Here is a 21,089-nt window from a genome sequence, read left to right as displayed (position 1 = left end):
AAGGTACAAATGTAATTTTTATTTTGAAAGTTTATGTTGTTAAATGTGAAATTCTACAAAATGATGTTGGTGGCAGTACAGTTTAATTTGAAAGGTTATAGAATACATTTTAGTGAACACAAGGTCCCATTTCTATAAGATTCGTAAAAGTCTTCCTTAATATTTATTTTGAAAGGTAGTTTGTATCATTTTATTTTGAAAAGTGTGTAGTTGTTGGAGTTGTAGGCTAATGGTTCTAGAGGTATAATGGCTCACAGATGGCTGCTTGTCCCTGACACCTATCCTCCAATCAGAGGAGGACCATGGACTCATGTCCTCGACACACACACACACACACACACACACACACACACACACGCACAGAGAGAGAGCTCTGTGCTACGCTAATATCAGGCTAAACCCAGGCTAATGACGGGGCCTGTATGGGTGTCCAGAGAGCACAGCACAGCTAAACAAAAACACTGTTATCTCCCCTGATGGACATCCAGGATCAACCAGACACACACACACACACACACACACACACACACACACACACACACACACACACACAGTAATCGACTGTTCTGGCTTTAATCAGCTCTTATTGGAGCTCGTGTTTCTGCTGGCTAACAACACCATATGCTGATTGGCTCTGTCGGTCCCTACGTACCTGTCAGTCATACTTTAGTGGCCAACCCCAGGGGGTAGGACCCCCCCCCCCCACCCCACCCACCATATTGCCTTTTAGAGTACCCATGATGCCTTGCAGCACTAACAGAGCTGCTGTGATGTGAACGGCTGCTGAATGTTAAAACACACCGAGACAGCAGAAAGTAAAGGTGTAAAATGAAGCATGATACCGCCTCTGTGAGCGTGTGAAGCAGGCGTGACGTTTAAATGCAGCCAGACAGAAAAAAGACTCACTTCCTTCCATCTCTGCACACGATCAACTCCACCTTATTTCAAAAGAACAAAGGAGAAACGCTGCACCCTCAATTATGAAGCGTGTGGAGAGAAACGCACATTTGAGCTGACATTCAGCCTCACGTTAATGATGATTTTTATTCCAATAATAACTTTATGTTTCATCAGCAATAACCAAAAATGCTCATAAAAATACATACATGAGAGAAAATATCAATGTGTCAATAATAACAGCACGAAGAAAAACACAGGTTAAAACTCCTGTTTTATCACACCTGTACCGCACCTCGGGTTAGCGGTTGATCTTTGGACTTCATGCTTGCTGTCTCTGATATCAGACAGGGACAGGATTATGTTTGTGGACACCTCAGATTGTGAATCCAGTAATTGAGAACGAGGTGATGCAGGAGCTTCACGTCGGTGCCGCAGGTGCATCTGCTGAAACTCTGTGACGAGTTTGACTCTGAGCTAAATCGGAGTCAGAGTAAGTTTTCTGGAGAACGAGACGACGTAGGATTTTGAACCTGATATCGTGGGTGTGTCCACCAGGAGCCTGAGCGGCGGTGCTGGAGGTTACAGTTTTTTTTGTTTTTGTCTTTTATGATTGGTTATTGTGCACATGAATCCCGTTTACACTCTTTGTTCTGTCCTTCATAATCACTGACTTTATTGTCGATGAGTCATATAAGCAGTTCTTTGGCCTGCATGCAGGAGCTGTTCTCAGTCAAATATAAACCAGCATCATTTTTTGGACCTGATTAGTGTCCAGTATAAAACCATTCATGGCCCAGCAAAGACCCTTCACTAAGTCAGACTCAACATTCATGATATGTATGCACTGACTGATCGCCATGGTAACACCGTGAGTATATGTATATACACTGATTGATCCTTTTTTAATAAACACATTTTTTCTAACTGACCTCTGTGAGTGCGATGAACACATGGTTAGGAGATTCCTGTTCTTTCTCTGCTTCTGCTGCTTGATTGATTGATTAATAACATCTGATCACTGATTGGCTGATTAACGAGCTTCTCTTCCAGGTATGTTTAGGTGAACAGCGCTCTGCTCTCCTCTGTTTGGCTCACAGTTCAGTTTAAATCAGTTTGGACTGAAGAAGAAGACTAACAGGGGTTTGCTGCAGTAAATCAATACTGATCTATAATCAATAGGCAGCGAATCAGTCAGACCTCAGCAGGAGAAAGGTCGTGTCTTCAGGTACACCCAGTTTATGATTGGTTACCTGTACAGGAAGGAAAGAGGTGATGTCATTCTGGGAAGGTCAGAGTGTTTCCATAGCAACCAAATGTCGTCTCTTAGTAACCCCGATCAACAGTTACAGTTCAACATTAACCTTTTATTAAAGCCTCTTAAAACAAACACTAGCTTTTTCATGTAGGATTTTATATTCCCATAGTCAGGTGAAGTGTTTTGGATGGCTGTGGCTTACAGAAGTCCACGAGGAAGACTGCTGACCTCACAGCTGTCCAGATGATGATGATGAGCATCCTGCAGGAGGGTGAATGCACAGAAGGTCACCGCTAAAAAGGTCAACTGTTCTCACAGGGGTGGGAGTGGAAAGTTCACCGGGAGGGAACAGTGGAGGAAAAGGTGCACAGACAGCAGAGGACTGTGAAGAAAAGTCCACTTGAGAACTTTCAACAAGCATCAGCAATTGCCAGGTGAAGAGGAAGGAGCTCCAGCCCTGGTACCAGAGACAATGAACCTCTCACTGGGCTGATCAGCAGGAGAACTGCTTTGAACTCGGTGCAGGAGTCTGGAGGAGGAGGGCAGAGACTCAGGTTCAGGTCAGAGCCAGGTGTTACAGCACTTCATGCTTCTGTCTGCTGAGAGCTTTTTTTTGCTCACCACCTGACCAGGTTGTTACTGTTTCACCCAAATCTCAGAGAAACCTCTGATCCAAAGATCCCGGTGAGCTAAAGGCCTCCATCAGAGCAGCGTGAGCTTCCGCAACTTCAAAGAATTTAAGGGAAGCACTCACAGATGGGACACCAACCAAAGCAGTGAAAGTTATGTGAATGTGATGGACAGAGCTGCTGTCCTCGCGGCTTCAGGCAGGACGTGGAGCTGCTCGGCTCGAGCTCAGCTGCAAGCGGAGCGACGCCGATCAGCAGTTTAAAGCTGCCACCAAGAGTTCTTCACACGATCAGAGCATTCAAGTGACTTTATTTAAACCCAGATGAGTGCAGCGTTTCCTGCTTTATTGATAACAATGATAATGATAATAATGAGACAGCAGGTGGAAGCACTGGGTCAAAATAAGGAGACGACTCGAGTCACAAACGCTGAGTGCTGTGTGCTGTGTTAGCATTGTGTTAGCGCTGTGTTAGCGCTGTGTTAGCGCTGTGTTAGCGCTGTGTTAGCATTGTGTTAGCGCTGTGCTGTGACAGGAGAGCAGGGCGCTGTGTGTTACTAATGTTTCTGCTGCAGTACAGACCTGCCATCTCTCTCTCTCTCTCTGTCTGTCTGCATGCCTTCCTGGATGAATAGCCGCTATAATCGTCACCCAGCTCACCACGCCCTACATTCGCATCGCCCCGGCAGCAGGCGACAAGCAGCTAACAGGTCAGCACACACACGCTGCACACACACAGACTCACACTGACTGGAATCTCTGGCTTTAATGGCTTTATTGGATTAATAATTTCTAATAAGAGAGGCGCTCATGTCTGTGGAGCTCAAACATGACTGAACAGGAAATGATGTTGTGATCTTTCTGACTGTTTGGCCTGTGACGCGTCACACTCGGCACGAATCAAAGTAAAATAAATGACCCCGAAACACATCTGAACAAAGATGGAGGCGACTCTGTCATCGTTTGATTTGCAGTTATAGAGATTGACAGACCACGTGACTTTTGCGCATTGCATGCCGGTAACTCATGGCAAAACAATCCAAGTACCGCATCAAATGCAAGCATTTGCAGCACCGCAAAACGTTCATTCTTCGGTTCCAATAAATTCTTGCTTTTAATTTGCCCCCCAAAAAGGTATGTACAAAACAAAGGAGAACAATGCCGGTCCGTACAAAGACAGACTTCATGAAAAGTCAAAGAAAAGATACGAGGAAAAAAATCAAACCAGTGAAAGTGTTAGATCCTTACGAGCACACAGAGGGAGAAAAGACGTCAGCGTGCTGCCCAACTTTCACCACGCTCATATTTATAATCATACGGTTCTTGGAGTGAGTGCATACACTCGTGAAGTTTAGTAACTTCAGGTCACTGCAACAAGCCCAGGTACAGTTTACCGACGGATGGGTACAGGACCTTGAAATGCACCGTGTAGAAAGTAAAGACCATCGTACGTATCATAAGTTTACCAGTCTCACAAATCGTCTTCATAAATACACATTCGTTAACCGTTTATTAATAGGACCTTTGAGCTCAACGGTAATTAATTAGTAGTGGAAATAATTTCTGGTACCCATCACAGAAATGTAGCAGTGACAATAATATTGTATGCTGTAATCGTACTGGGCAATTAGTGATACAAAAACCTGTTTTATCCTGTGAATAAAAGTATATGTTTTTGTCAGTGTACCATAATAACAGAAGCGAAACACAATATTGTGTCAGGACAATTCACTATTTATGCACAATAAACAAAGGAGCATAGCGCGACAATTTCTGTTCAGCGCCAGACTTGCTTGTAACCTATATCACCAATTATGTTAAGAAAAATGACGCATTAACTACAACAGCAGACTGACCTTTGTGGGAATGCTTGGAGCAGACTAACCTGTGAGCTGGAGGGTTCTGGGACGTTATATTTGGTCTTTGAATGGCTGCAATCCAGTCGCGTCTTTGTTACCTCGGAAACATGGCTGAACAATTTCTCTTCAACGACGTAATCCGATAACAACCGATCTCTTTACCCATCGGCTTTCCGTGGCTGTCATGCGACCGGCTATTGCAGTTAATAATACAACGGCTTCTTGCCATTTTTGTGTTTCTTTTTATCGCTGTATAACTGATTTCAATTGAAAGCCTGCGTGCGCTAGTACCTCTTGCCACGAGTTCCCAGAATTCTTTGCGGTTTTACCCCTGAGTGACGTCACATTTTCAATCTCTATTCCCATCTTTAAAAATCTCAGATCAGCCCAAAAACTGTAGAATTGTGTTTCATAGTCAGTCCAGCAGAGGGCACCGAGCTAACAATGCAGCAGTTGATGACCGAACCCTGCTTGGATCTACTGCTGCCACCCAGCTGCAGGTCCGTCAGCTCAGGTCTCAGCTGAAGGTAACAGCACTTCCTATTCTCGTGTTAAGCATTCATGGAACCTCAGGGTCCTGCTAATCTGTAACCGGAAGGTTGCCGGTTCGATCCCCCTGCTCTTTCTGTCCTGGTCATTGTGTCCTTGGGCAAGACACTTCCCCTACCGCCTACTGGTGTTGGCCAGAGGGGCCGGTGGCGCGATATGGCAGCCTCGCTTCTGTCAGTCTGCCCCAGGGCAGCTGTGGCTACACCTGTAGCTGCCTCCAACAGTGTGTGAATGTGAGAGTGAATGAATAGTGGAATTGTAAAGCGCTTTGGGTGCCTAGAAAAGCGCTATATAAATGCAATCCATTATTATTATTATAATAACGCGCTGCAGGTTCTGTAGAAGCAAGGCGGTCAGACAACGGCTGCAGAGGCTCTGTAGGTATGTCCCAATTCTTAGGCTGCATCCTCCTGAGGCCGTATTTGAAGGCCGATAACATCACAGCGACGCAACGAAGGCTGTCCCAATTCGTAGACTCGTCCGAGTCCGGCCGACAAATGCGTCCCCCTTTTCCCCAGATTTGAAGGATGGGTCGGATATATCCTTCGTGGCCATATCCCAGAATTCATAGCACGGCCCAGCCAATTCCAATTTCCAACAATGATGGCCGCTACTAAGTTTTAAAATTACTCTTATTATTCTTTCTGGGTCACAAAATAAACGTTTAACATATTTTCAGGCAAGAATGTAGCTGTGTAAACTTCAAATATCTGCTTGGTTTATCAAGACATTGCATATTTGCAAGTGCTCCGACGTTTTCGGAGACGTCTGTTACCCACCAGCTCGAGGCTCACTAAAACCGTCAAGAACAGCGAACTCCCAGCACATCGTTTTCAAACCCCCCGCGGCCTTTCGCTACGAATATGTGATATATAAGTCACTCAGATAACTTAAAAATTTAAATTTTTGGCTTTTTTCAGTGTTTTCTTTGTTCCTTGATAAATCGGTTTGGCTGAGATTAAAGTTATAGTTATCACACAGCTGAATAAACGTCAAACTGATTAAACAGAAGTGTGAGATAGTCGAGAGTTTACGCCAGTATCCTGTTATATTTTAGATAGCAAGGAGCAGACGGCCGAGTTTATTAACCCTTTAAGACCTACCATAGAACCAAGTCCGCCAAAGCTTATATTATATTTTTACATGTTGTAGTGCCATTTTTGGGAGCATTTCAAGTTGATATACATTAATACAACCATTATAACCCAACTTTTAATAATATGTATGCCTTAAGTGCATAGTAATTACATAAATTGCAAAAAAGTGAAATAAAGTAAAAATTTAAAATCGTTTTTTGTTTTTTTTAACATATATTTCTAGTTAGAGAAATTTAAGAGGCTTATCCCTCAAAACTGTAAATACAAAAAAGTTGCACAAAATAGTTTCCCACCACAGGAAATTTATTTTAAATGTCTTCATAGTTTTATTTTTGAAATACACCAATTTTTATATACTGCAGGAAAAACAAAAATAAATATTATAATGAAAATCTGCAAAAAGCAGCATGTGCATCAAAAGAAACTATTTCCAGCAGTGCAATATGAGTCCTAAGCATCCCAGAAACGACACAGAAAGTCATAAAGTCAAACATAACTTTGAAAAACACCAGTATAGGCTCATAAGGCCCTGATGGTAAAAAAAAACTACATTTCCGCAAAATGACGTCACTTCCGGTTTCGGGCAGGTCATGGCGGACATGCGATAGTTCGCGCTGATGGACGTAGGAAGTGTTACAAACAGCTGATCGAATCGGCAAAGGGTGTTTCTGGAATATTATGTTTTTGTTGCTGCAAGTGCTTTTTATGCAGTTTTTGCAAAGCTATATGTGGAAGGAAACCGTGACCGAGGACAAGCTGATGGCATAAGATGTAAGTACAACTTCTCCGGTTTCATATGCAAACAAATTATTGCGCTAGCTTACATGGTTGCAGTGCTACCGGGATTTAAAAATAGTTATGTAAAACGGAGCGTGCCCGCTCCAACTGGCTTTAAAGGGTTAAACTCCACCGAGGCAGCGGTGACGCAAATCTGAAGTCTAGACCGTCCCATTTCACAGCCGTTTACTTCCAGCCTATCCGGCCCACCTAGACCATGAAGGCCGGGTCCTCCGAAGCCTGTGGTCTATGAATTGGGACACAGCTTGTGTGTGTGAGGCCGAGGGTCTTTTGAGAGTCCCAGAGTCACACACAGAAGGATTATTCTCACTGTGAGTCATGCTAAGCTGCACTGCTCGAGTCCAAGAATATCAACACAACACAGAAACAAGGAAGAGTTTACATCATCTGGAGATAAACCTCAGGGAGGGCAAAGCCATGATTGTGTGTCTGTGAGTCTGTGTGAGTGTGTGTGTGCGTGTGTGGACTGAACAGGTACACGCACGCACACACACACACACACACACACACACACACACACACACACACACACACAAACACAGATTCACAACTCACAGAAAATTACATTTAAATATTTACCAGCCTGAAAGTGGAAACTTTCAACACACACACACCAACTGTGTGTGTGTGTGTGTGTGTGTGTGTGTGTGTGTGTGTGTGTGTGTGTGTGTGTGTGTGTGTGTGTGTGTGCTACCAGCAGTCCTCAAATACTAACAGCTGTTCGCCTTGTATCCACACACTGAAGCACACACAAACACCTCCCACGCAGCGTGACTGGCTGAAGCCCTGAAGCAGAAAACAGCTTCACTTTCACATAAAAACAGCTTCTCCATGGCCCGCTGTGACACACATGCAACAACACATACATACAAACTACACACACGCCACACACAAGGAGACACACAGATAAATTCTGTCTTCAAAGCAGTGTTTTGATAGCCTTTAAACTGAAAACAGCAGCTCTCTGCCTCCAAGGGGGGATACTGTCTGTGTGTGTGTGTGTGTGTGTGTGTGTGTGTGTGTGTGTGTGTGTGTGTGTGTGTGTGTGTGTGTGTGTGTGTGTGTGTGATGAAACAGGAGGGAGCTGATAGTCGAGTTCGTCTGACCTTGAAGAGACGAAATGAAAACAGAAAATAAAAGAAACCAGTTCAGTAAACTGCAGCTGAACTGGTTTCATAGATCAGACATGAAGATTATTAAATATTAGGTCTCTCTCCTCCAAGTCTCTGTTAGTACATGACTTCAATTTCAATTCAATTCAATTTTATTTATATAGCACCAAATCACAACAAAAGTCGCCTCAAGGCGCTTCATAGATACAGAGAAAAACCCAACAATCATATGACCCCCTATGAGCAGCACTTTGGCGACAGTGGGAAGGAAAAACTCCCTTTTAACAGGAAGAAACATCTGGCAGAACCAGGCTCAGGGAGGGGCGGCCATCTGCTGCGACCGGTTGGGGTGAGAGAAGGAAGACAGGATAAAGACATGCTGTGGAAGAGAGACAGAGGTTAATAACAGATATGATTCAATGCAGAGAGGTCTATTAATACATAGTGAGTGAGAAAGGTGACTGGAAAGGAAAAACTCAATGCATCATGGGAATCCCCCGGCAGCCTACACCTATTGCAGCATAACTAAGGGAGGATTCAGGGTCACCTGGTCCAGCCCTAACTATATGCTTTAGCAAAAAGGAAAGTTTGAAGCCTAATCTTGAAAGTAGAGCTAGTGTCTGTCTCCTGAATCCAAACTGGAAGCTGGTTCCACAGAAGAGGGGCCTGAAAACTGAAGGCTCTCCCTCCCATTCTACTTTTAAATACTCTAGGAACAACAAGTTAATAGTGATCAACAAATCGATTTACTCTGCCTTACAGAAACCTGGTTGCAGCAGGATGATTATGTTAGTTTAAATGAGTCAACACCCCCGAGTCATTCTAACTACCAGAAATCTCGAAGCACAGGTCGAGGGGGCGGTGTGGCAGCAATTTTTCACACCAGCCTATTAATCAACCAAAGACCCAGACAGACTTTTAATTCATTGGAAAACTTAATGCTTAGCCTCGTCCACCCCAGCTGTAAAACTCAGAAACCAGTCTTGTTATTATATATCGTCCATCTATCTACATAACTGTCTAGATACTTATGTTGCTACATACATTCCCTGTGTAGGTACCTCTTAGAGTTTAAGTTTATTTTTTTCTTCTCTTATCCTAAAGGAATTTTAATGTAAAAATCTACATGCTGCTAACAGAGAGATGTCAAACTGTATTTTATTGTTCTGGTAACAGTGACAACAAAGATCTATTCTATTCTACTCTTTCTTTTAAAAAAAAAAAGATTTATTGATTTTTTATTTTGGAATACAAACAGCAACAAATCAGCACAGCCAAATACAAATAAGAAGAAGAGAAGAAGAAAAAAACAGATACATGAGCAGTGTTGGGTAAGTTACTTTAAATTTGTAACTTAGTTACATTACTAGTTACTGCTATCAAAAGTAAAATGGTAAATGGCCTGCATTTGTATAGCGCTTTTCTAGTCCATAGGACCCCAAAGCGCTTTAGACTACATTCAGTCATTCACACACTGGCGATAGCAAGCTACATTGTAGCCACAGCTGCCCTGGGGCGCACTGACAGAGGCGAGGCTGCCGGACACAGGCGCCACCGGGCCCTCTGACCACCACCAGTAAGTAACTCAGTTACTTTAAGTTACTCATTACTTTCAAAGTAACTAGTTACTAGGGAAAGTAACTTTGGTTTCACCCAGAATTCTCTTATTAATGTGTTGCTTCCCTAACGGGATTCCCAGCAAGGATGCCAGTCTTCTAGCTTGCTTTCATGTTAGCAGTATACTGCCACAAGTGCACTGTGCCACCTAATGACCTGAACCTAAAATGGTTAAAATGGCAGTGTGAGTGCAAGTTAATGATGAAATAAATGAAACTATATTAGAAACTAACAATGTTTGTTTATGTGTCACTTTTTTATCAGTCTGTTTAATCTTTTTCTATTGTTTCAACCCTCTGCAAATGCAAACACATCATTTTGGGGTTGATACAGCAGTGCTATAAATCTAATCATTGTACGTAGTATCACTAGGAAGAAGCAGTGGATCACAAAACACGACATACAGTGTGTTGAAACTTTTGAAAGATGTATTTATTTTTGCCATTTAAATGGGGAGAAAGTATGTTTTTAGCAGTGCCAACATTAAACTGTGCCTCAGACCATTTAGGAGCTGTAGGTATCAAAGTGCAAAACATATAGTGCAAAAATGGTTTAACATAAACACAGTGAGGTTTGTCCATTCTTTGTAAACTTAACTGCTGAACTGTGCCAACTGGAGACCTCATGTTTAGTAATAAAAGTATTTTCAGGAAAGGGAAGAGAAATCAAATAAATAATAAGTATTTTCAGCCTCATAAACAGTCAAACCAAAATAATATTTCCTCCATACCGGCCATGTCGATAAATAAAATATAATTGCATTTTAAGTGCTTCAGTGGTCTAAGTTTCACTTGGAAATATTAACATACTTGACCTTGTAGAGCACCACTGAAGGCAACACATCATCATCATATCAGCACTACTCAACTTCCATCAAACCAACAATTGTACCTCAAGAGGAGAAGCTCCTCAAACTTATGATCGGACAACCTGTTCCTCTTTGGAGTGAGAATCAGGTTTCCCAGCCTGAAAAGCCTTTAAACTGGGGCACTTGAAGGAGTGGCTGCATTAAGTTTAAGAAAGAGTTTCTTTATCATCGGGAAATGCTTCAGAGAGTCTAACCCTGTTGCTCCTGATTTGAGGTACTCGGCTACCTCAGCTTCAACAGTGGCATATATGTCCTCATTTTCTTCAAAGGAGAAGATCCTCTTAGCTAGAACCCGGGTGCTGTGTTGTCTTGGTGGTGCGGGTACCTGGTTGTAGCTGATCTTGCTCAGGGAGAAGTTTTCGACACTCTACCAACAGACGTCCCTTTGCGAGGTCCTTCCGCACTTGGTCATGTAACCAACGAAGCTTAAATTTTGGTAGTGTCACAGCAGCCAGCAAAGCATCTTCACTTCCAAGGACATGTGCAAACCTTGTTTTGCAATGCATTGTTTCGACATTAAATTAACTAGAAAAATTTGCATTTCCTGCGAAAATGCTGTGTGGATGCTTTAAAGCTGAAGCTGTCTGCTAAAACTATCCGAAAAAGCTGAAAAGTTGCAGAAATTATAAAAACTTTGCAGAAGCAAAGGAACTTTGCTAAAATGTAATAACTTAGCAGAACTGCAATATCTTAGAGGAAACATAATACTTGGCAGAAATACAGTAGCATAGCAGAACTTAGCAGAAATATTGTAACTTACCAGAAACATAACTTCTCAAAAATACAAGAATTTAGGAGAAATAGTATAAGATAACAGAAAGAATATATTTAACCAAAAATACTTAAACATTACAGAAACACTATGATTTGGAGAATTGTACAACATAGCAGAAATACTGTGATTTTCCAGAGACACTGTGATGAACTATGAATATTGTAATTTTGAATTAATACTATGTTTCAGCACAAATACTCTGGTTTAGCACAAATATTATAACATAGCAGAATTACAATTATATAGCAGAAATGCTATATTTAGAAAGAAAAAATATAATATAGTATAAATACTATGATTCAGCAGAAATACTACAATATAGCATAATACAATGCCAGACATCCTCTGCACACGGCCATAAACAACCAGAAGAGTCTGTTCAGTGACAGGTTGCTTCTCCCAAAGACAAGAACTAACAGACTTAAAAACTCCTTTGTCCCACACGCCATCAGACTGTTTAACTCCTCTCTGGAGGGGAGAGGGAGGGGAGACAGGAGGACAAAGGAGGGAACAACTAAGCTGTAGTGCCTCTTCACCTCACTGTGCAATACCTTTTGTGCAATACTTTTGTAAATAGTCAACGGTGCAATAGACTCAATACTTGAAATGTGCAATTCACTTGTATTTTTATTTTTATTCCTATTTATTCTATTTATCCCCTTCGTATATTTTATTTATATTGTCTCTGTATTTATATATATATGTGTGTGTGTGTGTGTGTGTGTGTGTATTATACATATATATATATATAATATTCTGTAACTCTGTAACTTCTGTCGGTGCTGTGCTTTTTTTGGAAATCGAATTTCCCAGAGGAACCCACCCGAGGGATTAATAAAGTTCTATCTAATCTAATCTATCTCTAATAACAATGATTTAGAACAAATACTATGATTGAGCAGAATAGTAATAACTTAAGTGAAAATACTAGAAAAGTAAAATGACAAGCTGAAAAAAAACGGAACATGGTTAAGCTCCCTCAAAACCAATTGTTCACCTGTGAAAAAAAAGAAATAAAAGTAAATTTGGAAAAAAACCAATAGATAAACACAAAATCAAATATGGATACAGAAATGTACAGAGGGAGAGACACACACAGGGTCTATGCCAGTCAACCATTCTGAATATATTATATTTTTATCCATCAATGAGATGCTGCCCTAAAGAGGGTCTCTCTCTCTCTCTCTCTCTCTCTCTCTCTCTCTCACACACACACACACACACACACACACACACACACTCAGCAGCAGCAGCAGCAGCAAGTGAACAGGGGCTGTTAACAGCGTGTTTCTAAGTCAGTCAAACAGCTGTGAGCGGCTCAATTTGAATCCACCAATCAGAGAGGTTGTGTACTTTTTCCCCGCCAAAACTGGTGAACCAAGTGCAGGGTTTTACGCACAGGGAAACAGGTTTTTTGCAGTCTATTTGTCATATTGAGGATTTCCCTCAAACAAACGGCCAGAATTACTTAACCTTAGGGGCTAGAACTGTCATTCTTACACCGTTTTGTTCAGAAGGGATGGGGGAATCCTTAAGTGTTGACTATTTAAAATAAAAATATGAATTATTAGAGATATATGACACAGATGAATGGTTGGCTTAGAAGCCATGAAGGCCCCAATTTGCAAATTTTAATGTCCCAGCCCTCAGATATGATTGGCTGGTTGGGAAGCCATGTAGTCCTCAATATGCAAATTTGAATGTCTCAGCCCTCAGATATGATTGGGAAGCCGTGCAGGCCCTGATATGTAAATTTGAATATTACAGTCCTCCCTGGGGACCTGCCAGAAATATATCAAAATACTATGATTACCCAGAAATACTACATTTAGTAGAAATACTATGTTTTAGCACAAATACTCTAAAATGGCAGAAATACTATAATTAAGCAGAAATACTATATTAAGCAATAATTGTATAAAAAGCAGAAATACTGTACTATGATTTGGTAGAAAAACTATAATTAATCAGAAATACTATATTTGGCAGAAATACTATGTTTTAGCAGAAATACTATATTTAGCACAAATCTTATAAAATATCAGAAATAGTATGATTTAGGAGAAATACTAAAAAGCAGCAGAAATGCTATGATTTAGCACAATAGTAATAACTTAAATAGAAAAATTGGAAAAGCAAAATGGACAGCTGAAAAAATGCTGAACATGATAAGGGTCCCTCAAATATACTTGTTAAATGAAAAAAAATAACAGCCACACAATCACATATATGAACACATATGGAAACACACATGCACAGACAGACACACACACAAGATCCAATTCTATGGGCTCAAAATGTGGTCATAAATATTTTGTACTTGTAAAAAAGATTTGTGTGCGTAAAAAAGATTTGTATGTGTAAAAAAGATTTGTGTGTGCGTAAAAAAAAAAAAATTGTGTGTGCGTTAGGGGACCTAGCCGCTATCGGATATTTGTATAGCGATCCTCCAGCTTCAAACTGTATCACCCTTCAAAGACCTGCAGTTCAAAAAAAGCGCCCCTCGACAGCCAAACCCATCTGTTCTCTGATTGGATTGTTACATTTGTGATTGACATGACATTGACCAATCAGATGAAAGGAAGAAAAATAGGGTCAAAATCCATACTTGTAACTTGCAGGGGGTTTTTTTCTAAGTCCACACACAAATCTTTTTTACGCACACACAAATCTTTTTTACACATACAAATCTTTTTTGTAACAATAGGCCATGAGATGAGTTAATGTTGTCCAGCTCAGATGCAATACTGTCATACATATGTCGACCCATAAATCGCCTTGCATGCCAGCGCTGCTTTCTCACGTTTCATGTTTTGTGCATTTATCCAATGCGTGGTCACACCAAGAAAACTTTTATTATGCACTGTCCAAATGTCTGCTGTTGTGGAGATATATTCTACCATGTCGAGTGTATTTTTCTTTGGAGCTCTGACTCCGTCTTGGCATATTCTTGGTATAAATAACTGCAAAATGTCTTTCTGGATGGTGCCTTCCCAGCTCTCCCTCGCACAGGTATATGACTAATCAGTTGTCTGAAAGCATGGGACTCAACTGTTGAGATGGGTTTCATGTCTTCCACAACATACCTGGCAATCAGCCTGTGTAGCTGTGGCTGGGTGATGGACTGTGATGGTAAATGGTAAATGGCCAGTATTTGTATAGCACTTTTCTAGTCCCTAAGGACACCAAAGCGCTTTACATATCCAGTCATCCACCCATTTACACACACATTCACACACTGGTGATGGCAGCTACATTGTAGCCACAGCCACCCTGGGGCGCACTGACAGAGGCGAGGCTGCCGGACACTGGCGCCACCGGGCCCTCTGACCACCACCAGTAGGCAACGGGTGAAGTGTCTTGCCCAAGGACACAACGACCGAGACTGTCCAAGCCGGGGCTCGAACCCGCAACCTTCCGATTACAAGACGAACTCCCAACTCAGCGGAGCTAGAGTCACAACGTTACCTTCGGGTTCTTTTTCAACTAACTTGGTAGATGCATGCTGTTTCTGAAGATGTTTCATCAGATTAGAATTGCTGTTGAAAGAGTTTTAGAACCTCCACAGAGAGTACAGTTCACCACAATACTCTTTTCTTTTACCAACAGAAAGGAAAAATAATGTAGCAAAATGTGCTCCCCCTTCATGTAATAGCACAGCAAGGTCACAAGGTAGGTGATCAAGCAAAGGCCGCCATATCCTACAGAATGCATCACAATTGCCCTTTATAATGGCAGTAAGGCGCTCCATGGGCAACAGCTTGAATGTTTCTCTGTACCATTGTGTAACAGTGGGGAACTGTCTCTGAATCCATTGAAACAGTACACATCGCCTCGCTAAATGTAAAAGTTTACATAACAAAAGCATTTGTACAGACGACACAGAAGCCCTTCTATAGATGGACCCAGAGTGAACAGGACAGGGTTCAGTGGGATCGTCTGGTGAAAGACTGAGTGAAGCTCCATAGCAAAATCTTTCCGAAATCTAGTAATTAAAGGACATTGCCATATGCAATGGTAGTAAGTCCCTACATCCGTATTGCACTTTACACAAAGAGGAGAAATCTGAGGATGAATTTTATTTAGAAACTCTGGCGTACGCTGCAGTCTATGTACAATTCTGTAACGGCTTTCCTGGAGTCTGTTACAGGAAAACATTTTCTTGGCAGATCTAAAAGTTTTGGACCATGCTTCTGCACTAAGCTGAACTTCAAGGTCGGTTTCCCACTGAACCCTGGCCTTATCAGTGGTTACAAAATTCAGATACAATAATTTCCTATAACAAAGAGAGATAAATTTCTTTTTTGTGATTATTTCCTCATTAAATTTAAAGAGAAAGCTTTCAGTAGGATTTAAAGCAGGTTGATTGGCTCAAAATTTAAGGGAATTTATAAAATGTCTTACTTTCAGGAACCCACAGAAGTGTTTCTGTGGTAAATTATATTTAATTTGAATTTGATTAAAGGCCATAAAACTACCCCTTTCAAACAGATTGCAAATAAATCTTATATTTTTAGAATGCCAATCATCAAATATACTAATGCCAATACCTGGAGCTATGGTGGAGGTAATGATCCTGAGAGGCAACATTTGTATAGGTTGTAATATTATGGGTAAAACATTCATTTTGATTAAACTTATTCTACCCATCCAAGATAAATACTAAATAAATAAATACAATTTTATTTATATAGCACCTTTCTAGACAGCATCACAAAGTGCTGCACATAAGATAACAAATAATAAAAGGGTAAAACAGACAATATAAAACAGGCAAAAATTAACCAAAAACAGTTTTAAAAAGGTGAGTTTTGAGTTGTTTTTTTTAAAAAACAATTACCGAGTCCACAGTTCTTAATGTATGAGGGAGAGAGTTCCAGAGTCTCTGGGCCACAGTGGCAAAAGCTCTGTCACCCTTAGTTCTCGTCTTAGTCTGTTTTATAGCAAGTAAGCCCTGATCAGATGACCTCGGGGACCTGCTGGGGACATAGGGCTGTAGCAGATCGGAGATGTAGGGTGGTGCCAGTCCATGCAAGGCTCTGAATGTCAAAACCAGGATCTTAAAATGTACTCTAAATTCAACAGGAAGCCAGTGTAGCTGAGATAGCAATAGTGTCACATGTGAATACTTGGAGGATTTTGTCAACAGCCTAGCTGCAGCAATTTGCACAACCTGCAGACAATCCAGAGAACCTTTGCTTAGACACATAAACAACGAGTTACAATAGTCCAAGCGTGAGGAAATAAATGCATGTATAGCTATCTTCAGATAAAGTGATCTGAAAACTGCTGTTCACAAACGCTGTCCATCTAATCTGACTGAGCTGGAGCTGTTTTGCAAAGAAGAATGGGCAAAGATTTCAGTCTGTAGATGTGCAAAGCTGGTAGAGACAGACCCTAAAAGACTGGCAGCTGTAATTGTAGCAAAAGGTGGTTCTACAAAGTATTGACTCAGGGGGCTGAATAATTACTCACACCCCACTTTTCAGTTATTTATTTGTAAAAAATGTTTGGAATCATGTATGATTTTCATTCCACTTCTCACGTGTGCACCACTTTGTGTTGGTCTTTCACGTGGAATTCCAATAAAATTGATTCATGTTTGTGGCTGTAATGTGACAAAATATGGAAAAATTCAAGGGGGGCGAATACTTTTGCAAGCCACTGTAGATAGGGGAAGGTCAAATCACCTATTGAGGTCATTCTTGATTGAGGCAACAATTGGTTTAAAGATCAACTTGTACAACTTTGTTGTGTCTACGGACACCCTAATACCTAAATTTGTAAAACCTGTGGTCGACCACCTGAAATAAAAATTGGGAGGAGTGTCCCATCTCCCCCATCACCCAGTGGCAAAGCTTCAGATTTATCATAATTTATTTTATACCCTGAAAAAAGGCCAGATTGATTCATGATATGTGTCAGTGCAGGAATAGATGTTTCTGGCTTAGTGACAAAGAGCAACACGTCATCTGCGTAAAGGGAAATTCTGTATTCAGTATCCAACAAGGTTACCCTACAGACCTCAGGGTCAGTTTCCAAAAGTTGATTCTGTTCATCTGGATGTAGCGTTTTCAGTAACTACTTCAGTCTCAGCTGACTGCAGGTTTCCCCAATCTTATAAACAGGACATTTGCATAATGACTGTCAGCTGAGACCGAAGAAGTCACTTGGATGAGTGACAAAACGTTTCTCCCACAAAAACGCTACATTCAGATGAACAGAATCAGCTTTTGGAGATTTACATACCTGGATGATTGAGCATGCATCAAGACCTCAGGGTCAGTTCTTATAGCCTTTGCCAGTGGCTCCAATGCAAGTCCAAACAGTAGGGGAGAAAGTGGACATCCCTGACGCGTTCCTCTACCCAGTGGTAAAACATCTGAGCCGTTAACCAATACCCTTGCAGCTGGGGCCCCATACAACAGTTTGACCCACTTGACAAATTCAGATCCCAAATGAAATCTGTCCAAAACATAAAATAGATACTCCCACTCAACACGATCAAATGCTTTCTCGGCATCCAATGAATTTGCAAGAGCCCTATAATTGGTGTTCTGAGAAAACTGCACACCAGTTATGAGTCGGCGTACCTTGGAGCGGGAGTATCTATTCTTGACAAAACCCGTTTGGTCAGGCTTTATAAGAACTGGCAGGATCTCCTCCAGTCATCTAGATAAAATTTTGGACAGAATCTTGCAATCTACACCGAGTAAACTTACAGGTCTGTAAGATGTACACAGATTTGCAGGTTTATCCTTCTTTAAGATCAGGGATATATGGGCAAGGTTTAAGGTGGGTGGAAGTGTGCTCCTCTCAAGAGATTCTACATATATGTTTAATGAAGGACCCACCATATGTTTAGCCATTTTTTTGTAAAACTCTGGCCCAAACCCATCAGGGCCTGCAGCTTTTTCCTGTGCCCCAATGGGACAGCACAAATTTAATCGACTTTCCTCTGATAGTATAAAGAGATTAAGATTATCATGAAACAATCTCCTTGCGTCTACAGTATTTTGACATTCAAGGGAATATAAGTCCTGATAGAACTCTTTCATTATTTTGCTGGTAAGTTTAGCCTCGAATTGTAAAACACCTTTCTTATCTTTTAGAGAGGGTATTGTTTCAAATGCTCTCTTCCTGAATATCAGCTCACCTGGATCAGCCTCAGGCTCCGCACACGTTGTCCTCTGGCAGTTTTTATGGTCATGATCGGGCAAGTGGCGTCCCGAGGCGTAACGACCACTGTAACTCAGGTGTGGAGATGAGTTTCAGGAGGGCCACCTAATACTCTGCCTTAAGTCAAAACACACCTGAGCTGTGGATCAGAAACACAGCTGTCAATCAGTGTGACGGTGCTGCTGAGGACGACGTAATTGACTGATCAACAGCTTCAGTTTAAAACACGAACACTCGTCAGAGCCCTGCAGGAATTTCTATGGCTAATGTAGTCAAAGGAGCTTGCAAAGAAAAGCGCCTGGACTTCTTTAAGTTGCTTGAAGACGTTTCACCTCTCATCCGAGAAGCTTCTTCAGTTCTAAGGGTCAAATGGTGGGGAGTCCCAGATTTAAACCTAGTGAGGCGACTGTTCTTCTGATTTGGTGCTGTTTAAATAAAATTGAATTGAATTGTACTCAATGTCTTCATAGAGCAGACATGCTGAAACCCCTCACCCCACACATACACACACATACACACAAACACAAACACACACACTCAAAGGGTGAGTGATAGCTGTTGTCAAGCTGTGATTGGAAAAGTGGGCTATGTCTGAAATGACACATTACAGCGCTCGACAGCGACGTGGTGTCCTGAATGTTTCTCATCTACTGAGTCACCTGGAAGGACATTACACCTGAACACACACACACACACACACACACACACACACAGTGGTTAATGGGTTTTCCATGGGACTGACATCCCATCACATTATACAGTCAGAGCAGGAGGACTCCCTCACACATCATCTGTCCCTCCTTCAGGCTGAGGGCAGACAGCCTCTCTCAGACCAGCAGCTGGACCAGAACCACAGAACAGAACCAGTGAGAACTGTTCTGAGACGGCCGCTGTGATTGGTTCTGCTGTTTCGAATGATAACTGTAAGGCAGGCTATGATTTGCGAAGCGCTGTCATTTAAATGCAGCAGAGTCATTTTTGGAGCAGGTGGGCACAGTAAACATGTTGCTGGTTATGACTGACTTGAATACAGTTAATCATGGAAAGTTTATTCAACAGTGATATTTACTATGCCACAGATACATGATGCATACATGGTATCATAGATCTTGTTAGGTGCTGGCTACCACTGGTTCCTGTGGATGCTACAGTGTGAGGCGATGATGGGTGTCTGCAGCAGCACAGCGAGGACTGAGGCTGGCTGGGATCAGCACACAGTAGCTAACGGTCCACACTGTGCTTCGCGGTTTTCAGGCACTGCGACCAGGAAACCAGAACCGGAGCAGGAGAAACAGTCGGACCACACGGTGAAGATCGCTGGCTCCATCGCCGGCATCCTGCTGTTCATCATTATCTTCCTGGGAGTCATCCTGCTGATGAAGAAACGGTAAGGAAATCACAAACACGGAAACAAGGCAGCCTGCAACTTTAGGACGCTGGGCTTTAAGAGTCGGTCGTAGTTTCACACTCTCACTGCTCTGGTTTTTACTGTTTACTGAGTGTAAGACTGAATTAGAGGATTCACTCTGGTCCCAGCTTCTCAATGTGTTTGTTTAACAGGTGATCTGAAATCCATTTCACTGATTTTACTATGAGAATGGTGAGTTTAATGACCATTAATGACCTGCTGTGGACCTTAATGGCAAAGATACTCTCAGCTGATTTAGTTCAATATATCAATAATAACTTGATTGATAATGACACTAGCTACTGACGGGTGCGTTGTTACATTCTGAAACTTTATTTAGTACTAACGTTTCTGTGAGCAAGCCTTACGATTCAGAGGAGATGAAAACCAGACCTGAACCGACCGGCTGAGGAAGCTTATTGGTAAAACGAGCAGGTCCACAGGTGCCCCTGAGTCCAGCAGCACTGGTGATGTCAGTGACATTTAACGAACTGCAGCTCGATTAGAGAAAGTCTGATCTTAGCTAAAAGGCTTTGTGACCAGAGTAGATGTGTCAGTCTAATCTGAAGGTGAGGTTCTTCAGATTTACACAATAACACCTCAAAGATGAGATGTTGGCATCACATAAACTGCAGTTCAAGGAATTTACTGAGCAGTTGCTGGTCAGAGGGAACATCCAGGTATCGTCAGCAAAGAGGACGCTGTGGACTGTCAGCTTCCTTATTTACCTGTTAAATCACAGGAAGCTGTTCCCAGCGTGGCTCACAGTGATGACGGAGAAACCTTCAGATGTGTGGCTGATGAAGCTCTGACCCTGACATGCAGAGTGTGAACCAGTGCTGCTCTCACCATGTTTGTGACGGAGCTGTAGTTACCTGTTCAGCCTGCTGACGGCTTCACTGAGGAGCTCCATCATTACACCACCCGTCATATCGAATCACCTGCTGGGTGCTGTGCTGAGTCAGCATTTGCTCTGGGAACCTCTAAAGCAGAATTACACAATCTATTAAACAAATATTACACAATGTTACAAACTCTTCTCCT

At 41.8% G+C, this 21,089-nt stretch overlaps 1 protein-coding gene across 9 annotated transcripts in view; it reads left to right on the top strand.

Moving 5' to 3' along the window:
* LOC146567828 (receptor-type tyrosine-protein phosphatase mu-like) overlaps positions 1-21,089 on the top strand; it is a 219,885-nt gene that overhangs the window by 117,690 nt on the left and 81,106 nt on the right. For 6 of the 9 annotated variants that reach the window (XM_085285662.1, XM_085285666.1, XM_085285665.1 and 3 more), the window contains exons 18-19: positions 3,419-3,493; positions 19,892-20,024. In XM_085285662.1, coding sequence (XP_085141788.1) covers positions 3,419-3,493; positions 19,892-20,024 — 208 coding nt within the window. The remainder of the gene's footprint in view (positions 1-3,418; positions 3,494-19,891; positions 20,025-21,089) is intronic. The other 3 variants (XM_085285668.1, XM_085285667.1, XM_085285664.1) reach the window with 1 other exon arrangement.

The sequence above is a fragment of the Mchenga conophoros genome, linkage group LG9 (assembly GCF_057382185.1).
Source record: "Mchenga conophoros isolate Kocher_MC1m ecotype Shallow Benthic linkage group LG9, M_conophoros_male_GT1.1, whole genome shotgun sequence".
Lineage (NCBI taxonomy): Eukaryota > Metazoa > Chordata > Actinopteri > Cichliformes > Cichlidae > Mchenga > Mchenga conophoros.
The sequence above is the reverse complement of the archived record's forward strand: the minus strand, read 5'-3'. Positions and strand labels throughout refer to the sequence as shown.